The 19,504-nt window shown below is 48.4% G+C and overlaps 1 protein-coding gene across 1 annotated transcript in view; it reads left to right on the top strand.

Annotated features, from left to right (window-relative positions):
* The first annotated feature begins 334 nt into the window (after positions 1-334).
* The window catches only part of PKDCC (protein kinase domain containing, cytoplasmic), a 37,244-nt gene continuing 18,074 nt past the window's right edge, over positions 335-19,504 (top strand). The window contains exons 1-3 of the mRNA XM_055725975.1: positions 335-1,086; positions 15,320-15,442; positions 18,461-18,732. Coding sequence (XP_055581950.1) covers positions 421-1,086; positions 15,320-15,442; positions 18,461-18,732 — 1,061 coding nt within the window. The 5' untranslated portion in view covers positions 335-420. The remainder of the gene's footprint in view (positions 1,087-15,319; positions 15,443-18,460; positions 18,733-19,504) is intronic.

Raw genomic sequence — 19,504 nt, 5'->3', positions numbered from 1 at the left:
TTCCCGGGCTCGCCAGCGGCCGGCGGGGCTTCCGCGGGGGACTACGTTTCCCAGGCCCCCCTGCTGCTCGGCCGGGCCGCAGGGAGGGCCGGGCTGTCAATCAGTGCGCGTCGGCGGGGATAGAGAGCCGGGGATCCCCCCCGCCCCCCCGCCCCCTCCGGGTCCCGCTAATAATAAGTGCTTCAGGGGCTTAAAAGCAGGGAGGCAAGTGTCATGCGGGCGCGCCGTAAGGAGCCGAGCTCCGGCTGAGCGCCCGGGTCCGCTCTGCCGCCGGCGCAGCCCGGAGGAAAAAAAAAAACAAAAAAAAACGGGGGGTGGGTGGGGGTAGAAAAAAAAAAAAAAAGAAAAGCCTCGGAGCTGGTTCCCGGGGAAGGGGCGAGAGGAGCCCGAAGGGCTGGACAAGCCGGCAGCGGAGTGGCGATGAGGCGCAGGAAGACGGCGGTGGCGGCCGGCTGCTGCCTCGCGTTCCTGCTGGGCACCCTGCTCAACGTCCTCTTCATCCCCGGCTCCGAGCACCCGCCGCCCCGCGACGGGGCGCCCCCCTCCCCGCCCGGCGCCCCCCTCTACCCGCCGGAGGAGGAGGGCGGCGGCGGCGGCCGGGCCGCCCTGGCGCGGCAGATCCGCGAGCGCTACGAGGAGGTGCTGCGCTACCGGCAGCACCGGGCGGCGGCGGCGGCGGGGCGGCGGCCGCTGCGGCCGCGGGAGCGGCGCCTGATGGACCTGGCCCCACCGCGCACCTCGGCGGAGCAGCCGCGGCTGCCGGGGCCGCGGGGCCGGGCGGCGGCGGGGCTGCGGGCAGGCGCCTCGGCCGAGCTCTCGCTGGAGCCGCCGCTTCTGGGCTGCCGCGACATCCGCAATGTCAGCGGCGTGCAGTACTTGGGCTCGGGGTACACCAAGGCGGTCTACAAGGCGGTCCTCAACCGCACGCTGGCCGTGGCGCTGAAGGCGGTGGATTTCGGCGGGCACGACATCGCCCACTGCGTGCGGCAGTTCTCCGCCCTGGGGGACTGCTACCGCCTGGCCGCCTACAAGATCGTCAAGGAGATGATCCTGCTGCAGCGGCTGCGCCACGCCAACGTCCTGCAGGTACGCGGGCCCTGTGCGGGCGGCCGGGGCCCCGCCGAGCCGGGGGAGTAGCGCGGCTTTTCCGCCGTTGGCTCGGCCCCGCCGCGGGCAACCTGTCGGTGCGGACCGGGAAGCGGGTTGGTGGGGTTCCCCGCGGGAGGGCAGCGGGCCGGGGCCGTGCCGCGGACCCCCGGCGAGTTGACCACCCGCCCCCCACCCCCCCCACCCCCACCCCCCACCCCCCGCGGAGGCGCGGTGGGGCCCGGCGGCTGGTGACACCGATGTCCCTACGGGCACGGCGGCTCCTCGCCAGCCCTCCCTACCGCGGGTCCGCGGGGAAGGCAGGGGGCGCGTCGATGGGCGCTTTCCGCCGCAGCCGCGCACTGTCAGCGGTGCTCAGCCCCCGCCGCCGAGTGCTGGCCCTGGCGGCGCGCCGGGCCCGGGGCACGGCCGGGGGAGTGCGGGGTGCGTCGCGTTCCCCCGCCGCTCCGGCACCCCGCTGCGGCCGGCCTGGCGGTTAACTGTCCCATCGCTCCTCCTCGTCAACAAAATTAATACTGAGGTGAGGAAGGACTCGGAGATTCAAAAGCACTCGCAAACGTGGGAATTACAGGCCGTCCCGCATGGCAGCGCCGCCTGCTCCCCGCAGCCCCGGGGGGCAGGGGCACCCCGGCAGCGGGAGCGGCCCGCTGGGTGACCTACGGGGGCAGGGCGAGTGTGAGCCGCGTTAGTCAGCGCGCCGGCACCGCGGCACTTGCCAGAAGGGCTGCATTGTAGGACTGTTACACATCAGCATGAATCTCAACGGGTCCATTTGGATGTAAATGCTGGTGTGGAAATTCCTATTGCGTTTCGCATAGCATGAGCAGTTGCAGTAGAATAAAAAATGAACGTTAGACCAGACGGTTTCGCAGTAGGTGCTTTTTGAACTGAATGGAGTAAAGGAGTTTTGTGTTTCTTCTTCAGCAGCTGCAGCAGGAGTACCAGCTCCCCCACGAGAACTTCAGATCCCAACGATCAAAGCTCTCGAGTTTCATATACTGTTCAAAGAAAGGGTAGTCATGATTTATCCATGACAAGAAAATAGATATTAACCATCCTTCCTTCCTTCCTTCCTTCCTTCCTTCCTTCCTATTTCCATAATCTTTCCTCTGTGGTGCCAGGTCTAGCTATAATAAGTAGGAAGAACAATACCTAGGAAACTATAAAAAGCTGTGCTGGTAGCAAGGATGTTAGCTGCAACTTGGTTACTGTGATGAATTCTCATTGGGAAAGCCAGGCTTGGGTGCAGCCATCGTTACTGATTGAGCTGACAGCAGGAAATACACCCTACAGTTGTAAAAGCTGAGGGGATCCCCCCCCGCACCCCCCAAGATTGTTTTTCTTGCTCAGTGGAAGCGAATTGGCCAGGCTGAGCTTGAAATGTGCGTGTTTTTAAAGTTGCGGGTCGTTTTGGTAGGCACTAGCGTTTCTTCCCCATCGTGGTGTTCTGCTCTGGAAATATGCATTTGGATCAATACTCCTCACGAAATGGAAGGAGGGTGCGTTGTCTGCGAGGGGTCCCGAGCCAGCCTGCGTGTGCGGGCAGGGGGACCCCCGGCAGCGGGACCCCCGGCAGCAGGCTGGCCGCGCCGCCCAAGCCGCCTGCAGCACCGCTACCGCAGCCTCAAAGCCTGGGGAGCCGCGGTGGTTCGCTGCCCCGTTCCGTCATCTCAGGTGGACTCTGGAGGGAGAGGCGAAGGGGGGGTGGGGGGTGTCCCTCGGCGAGGAGGGCCGGGGCTGAAGCAGCTGGAGGATGAGCAGGCGCTTCCACAAGCGCCGGGAGGAGAAACACCCGGCCTCCGTGCTGGGAAAATGCTCTCATGGGCAAAATTCCCGCGTGTTAATTAGGGTTTCATATTTACATGCCACCCAATTTCAAAATAGATTACACTTAAATCAGAAACATGTTTTCAGTTTCGTTCCACTTTTGTCACCGCGTTTTCTTTTGTCTGCCCTCCGGCTCTGCCAGCCCCCGGCAGAGCTGCCTGGCTGAGATCAGAGAAGCCCCAAGCCCCCGTACATCACCCACCTTTTTGTTTAACATATTTCATTCTGGAGGCGCACGGGGCCAGGTCGCTGCGGGGCGAGAGAGGGCTAAACGAGGTACGACATTACCTCGAAAGGGGGCTGTAAAAACCGAGCTGGTGGCTGTACCTCGGGGCGGCTGTATGGGCCGGGGATGGGGCTGTGGAGTCCTAAAACCGGTGCGGAAAAGGGGCACCAGCGAGCAGAGCGAGATGTATTGATTGTGTCTCTCCTAAAAGAGACATCTCAAAGGGGACAGGCTCTACCGACTCAAGACTGATTTTTAGCTTGTTTTCAGCGGAAGCCGGGCCGGGGCTTAGAAATCACTGTCCAGGGTTTGCTGCCGAGGCAGAGGAGATCGGTTCAAACGCCAGTATCTCCTCCCCTCCGCTGGCTTTTGACAGCCGCTTCGGCTTTCACTGGAGCAGCAGGACCCGCACTGCCTACAGATGCCAAAGGCACGGCGCAGCATCTGCGGGGCCGGCAGAGGCCGGGGGCTTTTCTGCTGCGCCCCTTACCTCTTCTTTGCTCCTTACCCCCGCCGGCGCCTGCCGCCATACCCGAACACGAGCCGGCCGCTATAAATAGCTGGAAGGACATGCCACCCTCCTGCCACCCTGCCGCGCTGCGGGCCGGCGGACAGCCGGCAGCCCGGGGCACGAAGAGGGACCGGGGGGGGCTTTGGCACGGAGGCGGCCGGTGCTTTCTCCCTCGGCGCTGCCACCGGCGAGCGCCCGCCGCCCGCACCGCGGCAGAGGCCGGCGGGACCCCCGCAGCCCCCCGCTGAGCCGGGCCGGTGCCCCGTGAGGCCGGGGGGGCTTCCCCCGCCTACCCACGCCGCGGGGGGGGGCGGCCCCGCATCCGGGGCACAGCCACGCAGGACGCGGGGCGCCGTGGGCCGAGGGGCGGCCGCTTCCCCCCCCCGGGCTGTGCCGGCCCCCCGCGCCCCGCCGCGCCGGAGCATCCCCGGCCCCGGTCAGGGGCTATTCGGGGTGAGCGCGTTCGTGAGTTTCTCTTGCTGGAAATAAAGTTTTCGTGTAGGTTCAGTCCTAGGAAAGGGGGTTTTCCTGTAAATCTCTGGCAGCTGACAGCCTGAAGTGTAGTTTGTAAGATAACAGGCTTGTTCTTTACTGTCTCAGCAGTTCCCATTCTGGCCTGTCTCTTGTCAAAATCAGCTTTTTTTTTTTTTTTTTTTTTTTTTTTTTTGCCATCCTTTTAAAAGACTTGATTATTATACAATATATGATAGAAGGGAAAAGAGCTCTTTCCAGAAAGTACCACTGCCTTCAGACAGCATGTTGACATATCCACCGTGCCCTCCGCCCGGGGAAGGAGCCAGATGTGTCAGCTCGGGCAGATGTGGCCAACCAAGTCTATCAAAAGAAACGCTGAAAAACTGGCAAAAGGGAGAGCAGTTTCGTGTTGGCCAGCGCTGAGGCGAAGGCAGCTCGCCCTCCTGTTTTTATTTCCATGCTCTGCCCATCACTCGTGTGCCCGTGCCAGTGCCGAGCCATCGCCCCCTTGCCCCCGCAGCCTGGGGCAGCGCACCAGGGTTGCCCGGGGCTCCCTGGCATGGCAGCCGCTGGGAAGGGCAGGTGCAGGCTGCAGTGGGAATGTATTTGCTTTGGAGCGGGGAAGAGAGGGGTAGTTCATTAAAGTTGATTTTATAATGAAGGGCACTGGGGAAGAGGGGGAACTGGGTCACTGATTTATGGTAACAGAGGATTTAGCAGCCCGCTAATTGCTTTGCAGTCGCTCTGTGTCAAATGCGGTGCCTGATCTCTTCCTTTCCCTCCGTGCTGCGGTTTCTTTTCTTGCAGAGTTCAAATGCTGCTGTCTGAATCCTGGCTTTCCGTGCGTTTTAGTGGGGAAAATGATTTAGTGTGCTTTAATTCCTCCCTGCCCGTATTTGAGGAAGAAAAGAAAATCAAACCATTTGCAGTTAATTTCAAACAATGAGCACGATTGTAAAGACACAAAGGCAATGTTTGATTTACTGTAATAATGTAATTATAGCCCTTGGAGTATCAGAATTAAGGGTGTTGCCGTTCTTTCTTCCTTTGGGTTGCTGAAGCTGAAGAGAAGGGAGGGAAGATTTGAAATTGCAGGCGTTTGGAAAAGTGCAAGCTTATTTCTGTGACAGCTGTTTATTAGCACTTCTAGTGTGAGTTCACAGTGATTCATTGGAGAAGAAGCTGCTTCTTAAAAACAAACACAAAAGCTCGTTCAAGGAAAAGGGCTGGCTTTGTCTGAAGCCAGTGGAAGACACTAGCTGCTAACGGAACTGGAGGTTTGCTGACTGCCCCGGCAAGGCAGTTTCATTTGGCTTATGTAGCTTTAGTGTAAAGTTAAAATGTGCAGATGAGATGCTGAGATAGCATCCACACTAAAGGAGTCATTACCCAAGTTACAATCTCAAAGCAGTTTCTGTATGAATTGATTCAGTTAGCTCCAATGTGTTTGTTACTGATTTGTTTTAAATGTTTGTGATTACAGTGAGAATATTTATTGCTTGGAAAATTAATTGATTAAAATAATGTTGGAAATTATACATCACTTGCTGTTTGACAGGTTCAGCAGACTTAAGATGTGCTAGCTGATCATGGTATTTTTAAATAACTGTTTTAAAAGAAGATTTTTCTTTACTTGTGATAATTAACAGACCTTTTACCCTGATTGTTTCCCTGTACATATGCATAGCCAGCAGGATATGGCAGTTTTAATTTTAATGTGGGAATTAAAATTATAAAGCTTTGTATACAGTTTGCTTCTTCCAGGTGGAAGTAGGCCATCTTTCCAAGTCTGAAAAAAGCCAGTATACAGTTAATTTCCAGTGCAAACACATTTGCATAGGGAGCATATGACTTGTGAAGTTCTGATCCTTTACCCCATCCTTCTTGCATGATCCACTGTTGTTTTCACAGAAAGCAGGGGGGAAGGGGAGACCAAGCTACAGTAAAACCAGCTACTCGGGGACCTCTTCCCTCTTGCCAGCGGGTGGGCGTTGAATCCTCTTTGTGCTGGCAATGGTGCAGGATTCCCAACAGCAAGCCTTGATCTGCAATTGGCTGGAGTTTGACCATGACAGCTTTGGGAACTGCTCGCCTGAGAGGAGTGCTGGGATTGCTGACACCAGCTGGTGGGTAACTACATGGAGAATCTGTCATTCTGAATTTTGGATGCGGCAACAGAGATTCACAGCTCTTGGGAGCAAACCTTTCAAAACCAAGTGCCTAATGAGAATTAACCTTCCGGGCTGTGACTGGGGCTGGCTGGGGTCTGGCCATGCGTTCCACATGCGTGGTAGGGGACCGTGGCAAGTACAGGGGTCATCTTAGACTGGGAATTTCTTCTAAGGCTTTTCTAAAGTAGCTCAGTTGAGCTGCACTTGGGACAGGTTGGCTAAAGATGAAGGAGGCCACCACACCTGGTGCCAAGACCAGGCTGACACCACCTGTTTAACTGGCGTTAGGATCAGAGGACCTTCAGGTCCCAGGCAGATGAGCCTGCCAAATCCCGTTGAAGTGGCAGAACAGGTTCACACTGCTTGCTGGCCACCTCCTTCCTGTGGAAAAGCTGCCACCACTGCTGCTTGGCAAGTGGTGATGGAGCTGCTTCTTTGTCCTGGTCACTCTGCTGCTTGACATTGCCGTAGGTGCACCTTGCAGGAGATAAGGCATCTAAGTCGCTTGGGTATCCTTCGGAATTGTTAGTGGTGGTCGATGTAAGGTGTCACACTGGACATTTGTGTGGGTGGAGAGAATAAAGCAGGCAGTGCCACCTACTGATGGCTCGGTGGAGACAGTTCGCTGCTGCTAACAGATGTCCCCACAGCCCCAAGGAGCTCCGGGTGGAGTGGAGAAGGGCAGAGAGAGCAGACAGATGCGGTTTGGCGAGGAAAGAAGAATTATGCAAAGTGCTGCTTTATTGCAAGACTGCTTCCCAAAAGGCCCAGATGTTATCCTGCGCTTTTAAGAGTGAAGAAAGGATCTGTTAACAAGAACTTCAGAGCTGCTGCAAGCACAGAGCTGATACAATTGCAAACCCAGTCTAACCGTTCGTGTCACTGGAAGGCAAGCTGTACATCTTGACACTGAACTCGCCAAGTAACATTTTTTCCCATTGAATTGCATGGGATGGTAGAGGGTGTTCAACTTGCAAAGCTGTTGGCAGGAACAGCTTTCCATAAGGCACGTGCCATCACGTAAGTTAAAAGGGCTACATTGTCCGTTCTTTTGAAAGCGGCATTCATAAAACTAATCCCAATCATTTGTTGAATGATTTCTATGATTGCTTCTCAGTTTTATGTGCCATGTAAATAATTCCAGAAAACTCTGGTTTGAATTTCTGCCTCCTTTATGAGAGCTGATGACTTCCAACCTCATCCGGTTTCCTTCAGGGGAGCCCAGCACTGCTCGTTCTGGGCAGTGGCTTGGGGAGATCACTGGTCACCACAGGATGCTGTGGGCAGGGTCAAGTTCTCCTTTGCTGCTTGCCTTTTTCCACAGGAGTGACAGTGAACGAACAAGGCCACTCTACCACATCAGTATCCTCTCCTGGAAATTAGTTGTGGCCAGGGCAGAATTGCAAGGGAAAACATGTGGTTTTTAGAGGCTGTCCTTTCACTCCCCACTCCCTCAACCCCGAGTGTGGGGTATACCTCCTCGTGCTGGTATCCAGTGATAGGATGCATGGGAATGGTTCAAAGCTGTCCCAGGGGAGGTTCAGACATTAGGAAGCATTTCTTTACTGAGAGGGTGGTCAAACACTGGGACAGGCTTCCTAGAGAAGTGGTCAATGCCTCAAGCCCATCAGTGTTCAAATGGCGTTTGGAGAGTGCCCTTAATAACAGGCTTTAACTTTTGGCGTGAGCCCTGAAGTGATCAGGAAGCTGGACTAGATGAGCGTTGTAGGTCCCTTCCAACTGAAATACTCCGTTCTGCTCTGTCTGTGCCCTTTTGTACGTGCTCAGTTTTCTGGTTGCAGCCATATTCTGGCAAGGGCAGGTGGGGCTGTGGTGGTGGGCCAAGGGGCCCTGAGATGACCCCCTGGAAGGGCATGCCAAGGCTGTCAGAGCTCTGCTCCTCCAGCCCTCTGCTTGCTGCATGGACGCAGAGAAAGTTGGTGCACTGAGGTGTGAGCTGGGGCCATGCTTGGAGGTGTTGTGCCCCAGCTTTATGAAGTGTCTGTGTCAGATATGCAAGCTGGGTTTTTTAAAGGTCTTTTTCAGGGATTTTTGTGCCAACACAGTCATCTGATGGTTCAGGTAGGTGCCTCGTGGCATCTAACTCCCATTGCAATTTTTCATTTCTGTGATGGCCACGAAAAACCTGACAAGAAGTTCTCACAGGCACTATGCTAATACTAGTATTGACTCTAAACTAATTTTAAAGGAATTTGCTTTTGTCACTCAGCTGAATGTCTCAGTTTAGGTAGTAGACACCAGACATGGGTATTTTATATTTTAGGCCAAATTCGGAAAAACATAGTTTGGAAGGAGTTGCCTTTTTCTCGGACAATGTAGCTGCAGATAGACTCCAAGCTTATTTTAGAGCTCGCCACAATAAAGTACAAAGTGATATGACTTGCATACCTAAGAAAGAAGAATTATACAGACAGGTCGAATGAATCCAAGTTGAGATTTTCCAAACATGCAATGCACAGACGTTATTTGATAGTTTTGTAATGCAAAATCATGTCATAACGAAGGGTTAAACTTGCAGTGCGGTGGAACTGAATGCAGTGGCTGTGGATGGAGGTCAGGGGAGATTCTGATCTGGCTATTTACAAGATAATGAACTGTGCCTTCAGTGGTATCAGCCCTTTTCCATTGAAATCATGGTTGTATGATCTATTTGTCTCCACTGGAAGGCTTTACAAGAGTAGGCTACTTGTGTGACTAAATATTTGCAGGGTTGGGCCTTGAGCTTGTGCAGTGCAATGCAAACTCAGTGTTGTAAATGTTTTTAGTAGAAGAATTTTCCACTCCAGAGCATAAGGAAAGCAGGGAGAGTAAGAGGGAGATAATGTTACTAAATCATAAGATTATAGCTGACATAATATGTGTCAGAACAGCAGGTATGGTATGTATATGCATAGTTATACACACACTTCATATAAAATGTATGGACATATCTGTGGATATGCCAACAGGTAAGGTTATATATATGTGTGTGTGTGTTTCTAAATAATAAATTCCAATTTTTCTGTTAATGAACTTCCATGTTTAGTAACAGTGCCAGGTGTGAGATTCTTGTACCTTTTAGCTCTTCTGGAGTTTACTGCTTATCATTAGACTATGTTTATAAATAAAACCCTAGGCAGAGCTGTGAATTTAGAGGTTAACGTTTGAATTGCCCACTGCTTGCTCTTGATTCCCATATCCAGCAGGAGAGGAAATCCTGCCTCACAGCTGTCAGCGTACAGTTTTGGTCCCACTCTTAAAAAGGTTCTGTGTGGTGCTGGGGATGCCCTCTATGAAAGTCTGTTTCCAGTGAAGCTGTGCCCTTGGCAGGGCTTGATTGCTGGATTTCAGTGAGGAAAATCAATTCACTTCTAATGCAACATCTCTATGTATCCTGTAGCAGGAAGGCTGATATTGGATCAGTATTCATTAAGTTTAGGCCTTTCAGGGAACTCATCCTTTCTCCAGGGAGATGCGTGCTACAGGTTTGCAGATGCTCTTGGGCTGAGTAGGTGTGGCAATATATAAAAAAATATTTTAAAATATGTATAAAACATAAAAATATAGGTAAAAATATGGTGTATACATTATATATAGAAACACATATACATATATATGTCATCTATACACATATATGTGCTTGTGTGTCTTTATATATGCATATACCATCAGCAAGGAAGGGAAGTACTTAAAACCCAAGGCATAAATAGATCTTACAGCGACGTGAACATCTCCAATCATATATTGGTAAATCTTGGCTGTATCAGGCACTGCTGGGAGTTTCTGCTCTTGCAGGGAATTATCCCAGTGCTCCAGGAATGAAAGGTGAATCCAAGAACTGGTTGAATAAAAAATACTACGTTCACTTTGATAGCAGTAAAGGAGCAAGAGCTTCTAGAATGTGCTGTTCTCGTTTTGACACATAGCAGCTCAAATAAATGGCTCATCAAATGGCTATCAGTGTCAGTGGGAGCTTTTTATTTCCCCTCGGCACCCAGTCACTACAAAATAAATCTTGACACAAACCAGTTTTGATTAGGTAACCCCGGGTCCATGTATTTTTGAAAAGAAAGGCCATGGCAAGTAGTGACTACTGTTGCTCATCATAACAGTGAGATTAGTCATATTTTTTTTAGCTTCACTTTTCTATTGTGGGCACTGTTTAGGCCTTACTGTAGTAAGTTTGGGCAAGGCCAACTTAAGATAAAAGAGAATTAGATTTCTAGAAATTATGTTTGGTGTAATGCAGTTGAGCCTGTCACTTATATTACAGCTGGTAATAGTGTTCTTCAAGTTCCCACTCTGGGACTCATGGAAATCTCATGTTCATTAAAGAAAACGGGGAAATTTCTAGCTTTAGTGGATGTAGAGAAAACCTAAAGACCGTGAACATGAAGGGCTAAGAACTAGCAAGGCAGAAATTCACGATGTGTTGCAGTTCTTAGGGAGCTCAGACGATCTGTAGAGGGGAGTTTTGCCCCCCGGTCGCCAGGGCAGCGATCCTGGCGCAGCCTGGCAGAGCCGAGCCGGGGGCTGGAGCCCTGGCGGGACATGGCCAGTCCTACTGGCCCTGGCTGGCCATGGTGGCCAGTCCTGCTGGTCCCGACTGAGCAGTCTCTATAGGTGAAATGTAACACTTCAGTGGAGGTTCTGGCTTGACATTTATTTTTCTGAAAATCCAGCTAGGGTGCCTGCGCTAATGCAGGAGAGCTCGTTGTTTGCACAGACTTACCCTGCTGATGACAGCTTAATAAGCTCCTTTATTTTGTGTTTTTATTCAGCAAGCTTGTCTGCTTTTGTGTAGGGGCTGACCTCTGCTTTCGCCCTCCCCCCGCTGCACCAGCTTCTCTGAAAGGGGCACCTCTGTCCCCATAATTTGTAGTAAAAGGGAATTGTAAAGGGAGGTGAACTGGCCGGCTGTAGGGACGTGGGCGCCTACAATGCGATATAAATGCTTGTGGGGGCTGACCCTGTGTGCCCAGCGTGCCTAAACACTCCTGAAGTCAGTGGGAGTTTTGGGTGCTTAAAGACTATTGCAGGACTGAGCCTTTATGACCGAGAAAATCCAAACACTGAGGCAAGGATTCGGTAAACAGGGCTACTAGAAATGAATTACGGCACACAATGTGAGAACAGACCAACATTTCATATCTGGCATACGTTCTTCTAAACAGACAGAAAGACAGCCCGATATTGTGACTGTTTGCTATTAGGTTCTACACAAAAATATATTGGGGTGGCATTTAAATGCAGTGACTCGAGATAGCAAAAAGATGTGGGATTGTATTTCTTTCCATTCATTTAATTGGAACCATGCTGAAAAGGCGTATGAAAACCATCACGCTTGAATATGTCTAAAGTGTAGCTTTGCAACACTGAGAATGATGTCCGACCTAATAGAATTTCAGATAGAGGAGATATTTTGGCTCATCTTTTGCTTCCAGCTATATTCAGTTTCCCCGTGTGGTTATTTTTCTTGTTATTGTATGCATCCAGCTATCTGTTTCTTACTTCACTGTCTGGGAATACAAACCATTTTGTCTCATTTCAGACCTTAAAATGGATTGGACAAAAACAAAAGGAAGGAAAAAAGAAAGTATTTTGGGCAGTACCTCTGTACTTGTTTCTGTGTCTTAATAAGCCTCTTAAATGAAAGGCCTAAGAATTACTGTCTTGTAATATTTTGCATCTATATATATTCTGTATTTTGTAACATCTGTATGCTGGGTGGCGGTTCATCAGGAGGGGATGAATATAACCATTTTAGATGCTTAACTGGCTGTTGGGACTTGCCCAGTTTGTAATCATGGTAATTGCATGTACAAATATGGCTGTGTAATTACATGTGCATTTTTGCATTTAGTTTCAGGAGTTCATTTAGAAAAGTATAAATGCGGCCCAATAAATCCTTTATATCTCAGACTTCTGTGCTTTTATAACTCTATATAATTATGTAATAACACTGCATCTGGAGAGCTTTCACTTAAGTAAAAGCAATAAAGAGTTCAGGTTAGATTATATATTTTTTGTGTTAGAGCTGCACTAACTTACTCAGTACTGTGTTTTTCAGCCCTGTAAGATTGATTAAGTTCAGCAGTACTCTTGCAAGAAAATTTTCTTGTGAGAATAAAGAGCAATTTAAGTATGAAACCAAAACTGGATCAGGTCATTTAAGCTTCCACAATGACTGAAGTGATTAAGTGGGTATTAATATAGTAAAATATACACCGAATACTCAGATATTCAGGGCAGTGAAGACTTTTGCCAAGGTACAAATTGGATACTAAGATGAAAGAATTACTTACGAGCAAAGTTCCAGCTCTCTGAGAAGAAATTAAATCATTATTATTGCTATTGGCATTCATGGATTGAGATAAAATAGACACAAATCAATATTGTAATTAATTTCTACTTATGTGTTCATGTGCACATAAATACATAATAAGCCTAATTTCCCAGTATTTTGTGTGTACAGATATGTATGTAGTATGTTTTTATAATCAAATGACTGTGTACTCGTTTTTTGTCATCCATATTTCTATTCCTGGAATGGTTTTCACAAATGTTGAGACTGTCTAATGAAGACTGATACCTTTTTGTCTGTTCAGTGTTACTGTGAACCAACAGTTACCTTGATACTGTCATTTCCCAGTCTAGATTGCTGGCTAATTTCCCTTGCGGCTTTTTCCCCAATTGATAGTGTTACTGTGCTAATGACAAGAGCTGAACTCTGCAGATGATGCACAAACAGATGTTAGATTTTAACACTCAGAACTGAGGGTTTTCAAACGTGCCAAGCTCTGTCCTGCCTTCTTAGTCTGCCCCCACACACGAGATATGTGAAATACCTGGTAATAAGAACTGCAGAATCCAGTTTGTCTCTGAGAAAAGGTATACACTGTATTAAATATTTTTATTTAATTTTGGGTTTTGTTAGTTCAGAAGGCTTAAACAGAATTGTGCTGCTGCAGTCCTCTTAAGATAGTTTGTAGCATACAAAGATTTAACTCCTGTCAATAAGCTGCACAAAAATGGTGTCACAAAAGATAAGGAACAAACCCAAGTCTGGTCTGAATGGCTCTAGATTAAGAAGCGATTGCTGTTGCAGTCTTTGTTATGGTTGTGGCAGTAAAGGGAAAGGTCTCTTTTCCTATTTCAAATGTTGTGTCGGCATCTATCACAAATTCTCTGTTGTGCATCGATGCCAAAATCTTTTCGACATGTTTTAAAATAAAATCTTCTCGCTCTTTGCTTAGGTCAATGTCTGTGTTTAAGCAGCTGTTTTGAAATACAGCGCCATTTGTACACTGAAAAGAAAAATTGTTTACTAGTTTTACATTTTTTGGCACCCTTTTTTCCTTTAAAAGTAGACAGCTAGAGTCAGAGCTAGCAGAGTGGTTCATAACAAAATCCTGTATTTGCTGACTTTAGTGTGGTCTTTGCTTTTCTGTCTGGGAGGGTCACAAGCCGTAAGAATGTGCCTGATACTCGAATCTGCTCGCGGCAGTAGAGGAGGCAGCGGAGGAATAGCAGCAGGGCATTTTTTTAATGCTGCATTTTCACACAGACCCCTTTTACTGTATGGTTTATTTGACTGAGGGCAGAGATTACATTTCATTTTATTTCATGTGCATGCTGTTCTGGCTGGAAAGTTGCAATCAGATCCTTATCAGGCTCATTTAACTGCCTCTCTGCCAGGGCTTGGCAGGGAGTTTGTAAAAGTCTGTCCCCTCCACCCTGTCAGACATTGTCCTGCTCCATATAAAGCAAGACATCTCTCCTCCGCAGTCTTTAGATGTTCTTCTTGTGCAATTATTTGTGCAAGTGAAAATTAATCACTCAAATGGAAAGCAAATACAAGAAGGTGCAAAAGCATAGCTGAAATTGCCATTTAAATGCTTTTAAGTTGAAGAGGCTACTGGCAGCTAATATTTTGGAGTATTTGTCCTTCTTACTGATAACTGCACGCAGAAGTCCATCAAGTATAGCAAAAGGCAATTTCTGGCTGGGCAAAGATAAGTTTTGGCATTTCCATTGCTTTTCAAGCTGCCGTGTCACATTGCCATTCAATGCACAAACAGTAGTCCTATGGGAAACGTCATTAAAGCTATTTTGTGATGTCTTTTAAGCAGAAAATCAGTCTTATGTAGCCATGTGTTGCATAGGCTAAACTCATTTTCCTCAGATACAATTAAGTTTCTACATGGATATTTTAATTTTATTTTTCTTAAACATTTGTGGTGGGTTGACTCTGGCTGGACACCAAGTGCCCACCAAAGCCGCTCTGTCGCTTCTCTCCTTGGCTGGACGGGGGAGAGAAGATACATTGAGAGGTTCGTGGGTGGAGATAAGGACAGGAAGATCACTCAGCAATTAGCATCACAGGCAAAAGAGATGAGTTGAGGAAAAATTAATTTCATTTATTAGCTCCTTCTGCACCCACCTTGGTGTCTGCAGAGTTGTTGCTCTCACATATTCTCACTCCTCTCTCTGGCTGAAGCTGCTGTTGCTCAAGGAGTTTTCCACCTTCTTAAATACATTATCCCAGAGGTGCTACCACTGTCACTGACGGGCTCAGCCTTGGCCAGCAGTGGGTCTGTCTTGGAGCTGGCTGGCATTGGCTCCATCAGACGTAGGGGAGGCTTCTAGCAGCTTCTCACAGAAGCCAGCTCTGTAGTTCCCCTACTACCAAACCTTGCCATGCAAACCCAATGCAGCATTAATAGAGATGAGATCCTGTATGGAGGGGTATGGAGGGGACTCTTCACTGGTGTTGTGCTGCATGGTGCCCACAAGAGACTTTTCTAGCTAATTTGGGTGTCTCAAGGGAAAGATCCTCAAATGAGAGGACACAAAAGCTTTCGGGCAGTGGCTTCAAGGCGATATAATATATAGTGTTCAGCGCCTTGTAAGAGATGCTTTCTTTGCACCTCATCCACAGAGAAATGTAAAAGTGTGCAAAGATACGTTGCACTGATATTGCCTGGTTGTGATTTTTTTCAGCTCTACGGCTATTGCTACCAAGATAGCAATGACATCCCAGACACACTGACGACCATCACTGAACTAGGCTCACCTTTAGAGATGATTCAGCTTTTGCAGACTTCCTGGGAAGAAAGGTTTCGAGTGAGTAACAACTGTTTTAAAAGGGCTTTTAAGAGAGCGATGAATGTGAAATAACATCAAACATGAAGCAGGGGTTATGTACTATGGAGAGCAATTCACGTTTGTTAAACGTTTGCTTTGCATGTGATTACATTTTAGTTTAGAAACAACATTTAGCGCTCCCTTTCTGCAGTGTTTAAGATATGTTGCTATTTTGTCTGTTGATGTTATCTGCTTGTAGCTGGTTATATGCTTTTTACATGATATCTTCAAACATTTCTTACTTCTTAAAGCTTGAGGCCTAGGATTTTTGATGTTGAGCATTGTGTTCTGCAACTGGGGTTTAAACAATAGAAGGATGTTACATTTCTGTCCTGATCCTTATCGTAGCTTGGTTTTATAATTGTTTTCTACTGCTTCCTGCTCTGCTTGTCTTTTATTGGGGGAAGAGTGCAATAAATGTACACAAATCTCAGACCCGGGTTGTCCACTGCGTTGGCAATTTACCAGGAGCACGAAGGTCACACTTAATTTGTCCAAAATGAAGCCAGACTGCAGCAATGCTTTGATCAAGACAGCGCTGCCTCGCTCAGTGTCTATTGGGATGTGTCGTCAGCTGAGGTTAACTCCCTGAGATGTTCCAAGGCAGAAGCAGTCTTCATCTAAAACACTTTGGATTGTATGGCTACATCTGTACCGGAAAACTAAAAGTGTGCCTGACTGGTCTTGGGGAGGAACCGGGGAGGTGCAGCCCACGTCTGTGCCGCTGAGCTCCTGCACGCTCCGAGGGCCGGCTGCACGCAGGGTGCCCGTCGGAAACGGTCCCTGGGCCGCGCTGCCTTCCGGATCGTGCCTGGGGACCGTGCCAGGGACCAGCCTTGGTCCTGGTCAGACCGGGGCCAGAGGCTGTGCTAGCAAGCGTGCATGTGGGATTAAGTTTCTGTGCCCAGGAATGTTCCCTGGCAGAGTTTATTTTACTTATACAGATGGAGCAAGTGTGTTCCTGCACTAAGCTTCAGCTCCCTTTTCCTGAAAGAAGTATGGTCTTAATAAGCGGTAGAGGCATTCGTCATGGCTCCTGAAATACAGGCCCTGTCTTCGGCTCGTCTCATTTGGGGAATGCAGATAACAGACTATGACGGCATTTATGTGCAAAGTAAATGACCAAGAGATGTGTTAGATTATGGGCAATGAACAGGGAAGTTTTCTTCCAGCATGGATATTTCTGAGGGAGCAATTGGAGAATTAGATGAAGGTGCTGAGCTGAACCACGGAGGTGGAAGTACAGATGAAACATTCTTGTGACCTCTGTAATGAAGTCCTGGATAACATCGTGCTCGTTAGCTTGTCTAGGATGCAACTAACACAGGGAAGAAGGATGAGAGAAGAGCCACGTCTTCTTGATGCATGAGACTTATTTGTGGTCCAGTCCTGAAAATGGCTGCATAAATATATGGTGTTATTCCTACAAATAATGATTTCCTCTTGCTGAAGGACTGGGCGGTAAGCTTGCTGCCCAGATCAGCAGTGCTGTGCCCAGCAGCAGCGTGTGGCCGCAGAGCAAAGCCTTCACCTGTGTTGTCACACGGGGGCACCTGCAGGTACACAGGGCAGCAGCCCGGTCACGGAGGCTGCCTGTGCGGGAGCAGGGGCTTTTTGGTGTTTGAGAAAAGACAATAATTTCAGATGACGAACTGTGGTTTTATTCAAGCTAAATTCTGGATTTGTTGGCATTTGATAGGTGTATTGATTACGTGTTAGTTTGGGCTGGATGTGCCTTTTATATACAGCGTACTGCAGGCTGGCACGTGCATGAATCCTGCGTCTTTCCAGAGGGAGGAAATGGGGATCAAGCCTGGTCCTGTAACCAGACCTGTGTTCATCTACACCTACAGCCTTCTCCATGTCAGCTGTGGTAGCCTGTAAGCAGGATAAGAATGTTCTAGTCTGGCCAGGCAGGAGAACAATTATAGAAGTGTGAGATAGGCCCAATGTCCCACAGGTGAAGGGTCTGTGAGGGCTGACTTCAGATGTGCTTGGCTTTCTTATGAAGGACGCTTTAAGGTGCTCTCCTGAGTATATCGTTTATGCCCTGAGACTGAATTTGGATTTGACTGCTTCAATGCACCTGGCCCTAACAGTTTATTTTAACAGAAAACAAAGATTATATATAAACAATAAAAAGCTTGCTAGACTAATAAGACCTGTTATTAATTTAATACATAGAATAAAAATTCCAGTATTTAACTGTTCATATTAATTCTATGTTTTTGCGTTAACGTGTTACATAGTGGACTCTGAAGGAATGCATGAATTGAAAACAGTGCTTTGCCGAGGGGGCTGCGATCGATGTTCACCAAGTTTGCTGTCTAGTAGTAGTTACTCAGGTTCCTAATGTGCAGTTGAAAAGTGCAGCATCAGCGCAGCCTCACAGTGGCACATGAGAGCCCACCAAGGCAGTGGGACATATGCGCTTACCCTGAGGCATAGTGAAGAGTTACGGTGGAGCTGTGGAAGTGCTTCCTTCTCTCCTGGAAAAAGGCAAACATAAGAGGAACCAGTGGAAAAAAAATATAAAAGCAGTCAAATGGCAGGATCAGTATGGAGGCAATACAGACGCTGTCTGTAGTTGGAGCCCCAGGCATGGGTGCAGGGCAATCCAGCCAAAATTTCCAGACCTGGCGTTTGTAAAAGAGCAGAATCAGGCTGCGTGGTCAAGGCCTGTGCGTAATGTGTTATTAAAAGTTAATGCTTTTATTTCTATTAAAAGTAAGAATAGCAACAATAAGCCCTGCTTCAAGAATAGTGTGGGAAAGCACTGGTAAAGAAGCTTATTTTTGTTTCAAGTCTCTAAGGGTTTTACAATCCGCTATGTTAATCCTGTGAAAAATACCTTTGTCGCAATGTTCAGTTTTGAGGATAAGTTATGATGCTTATATAAAGTCATATATTTATGAATACATCTTCAGCTAAAGTGGCTTCATTTATATACTTTGCACTGAGAAAATAACACGAGGTACCCATGTTCTTGCATTTCAGATATGTCTCAGCTTAGTTCGGCTCTTGCATTATTTGGCTCACTCTCCTCTTGGCTCTGTGACATTACTGGATTTTCGCCCTCGTCAGTTTGTGATTGTTGATGGGGAGCTGAAGGTAACAGACCTGGATGATGCCAGCATCGAGGAGAGCTCTTGCACCACTAACAGTGATTGCTTCATGGAATTCCCCGCGAGGAACTTCACCCTGCCCTGTTCAGTTGAGGGACGGTGTCAAAGTATGAACGAAAAAAGGAATCTCTACAATGCCTACAGGTACGTGATTGGATAATGTAAAAGAGAATTAAGAGTGAGCCAAATGTCTCCAGTATCCTTTATAGTTATTCCCATCAATGAGTACATACTGTCTCAGAACCGTTATCCAAGAGTATGAAGCCACGAGTAAATGTCTTATTTGCGGAACTACGTAGCATTTATAACTTTGGAAATGTTTTGCATACTTTGAGTGTGATTCACCACTCAGTCTAATGTTGCATTTGTTGAAACCTACTGAATTCTTCACACAAATAGAGATTTTAATAGGAGTGAAACAGAGGTGCTTGTGGTGATGGGGGCCTGCAAGCTCTGTAGCGAGATGATTCAGACAGCTTTTCTTTGCTGTGAGTTCAGAAGGGTCATCGTGTGCTTTCTGCCACCAGCTGAGCAAAGGGCTGGCTTCAGGGGCAGAGTTAGAGCTCAGCTCTCATCCTGCACTCTGGCTCCGTGCTTCCTGCCATGCTGGAGCCTGCCACGGTAGGGGGATAACAGTTCCCAGTGCAGCCAGGAGGCTGCCGAGACCACCCTCCATGGCTGACAACCCGGGGTGTAATCCCAAACCTTTTAAAGAAGGGGGTGCTCCCTTTCACCCCCTCCCCTCCCAGCCCCTGATCGCTGTGTGGGCAGGCGCTGAGGGACTTGTTCCCAATGCCCTGCCTGTGTCAGGGGATGTGTAGATGACAGCTCGCACTGGACCAGTCGGCCATGCTGAGGAAAGTGTTCAGCTGACATGTCCATCTTCCAAATTTGTTTTTAAAGATTTACAGCGGAG

The sequence above is a fragment of the Falco cherrug genome, chromosome 13 (assembly GCF_023634085.1).
Source record: "Falco cherrug isolate bFalChe1 chromosome 13, bFalChe1.pri, whole genome shotgun sequence".
NCBI lineage: Eukaryota > Metazoa > Chordata > Aves > Falconiformes > Falconidae > Falco > Falco cherrug.
Note: the sequence above shows the minus strand (reverse complement) of the source record. Positions and strands in the feature narration are given on the sequence as shown.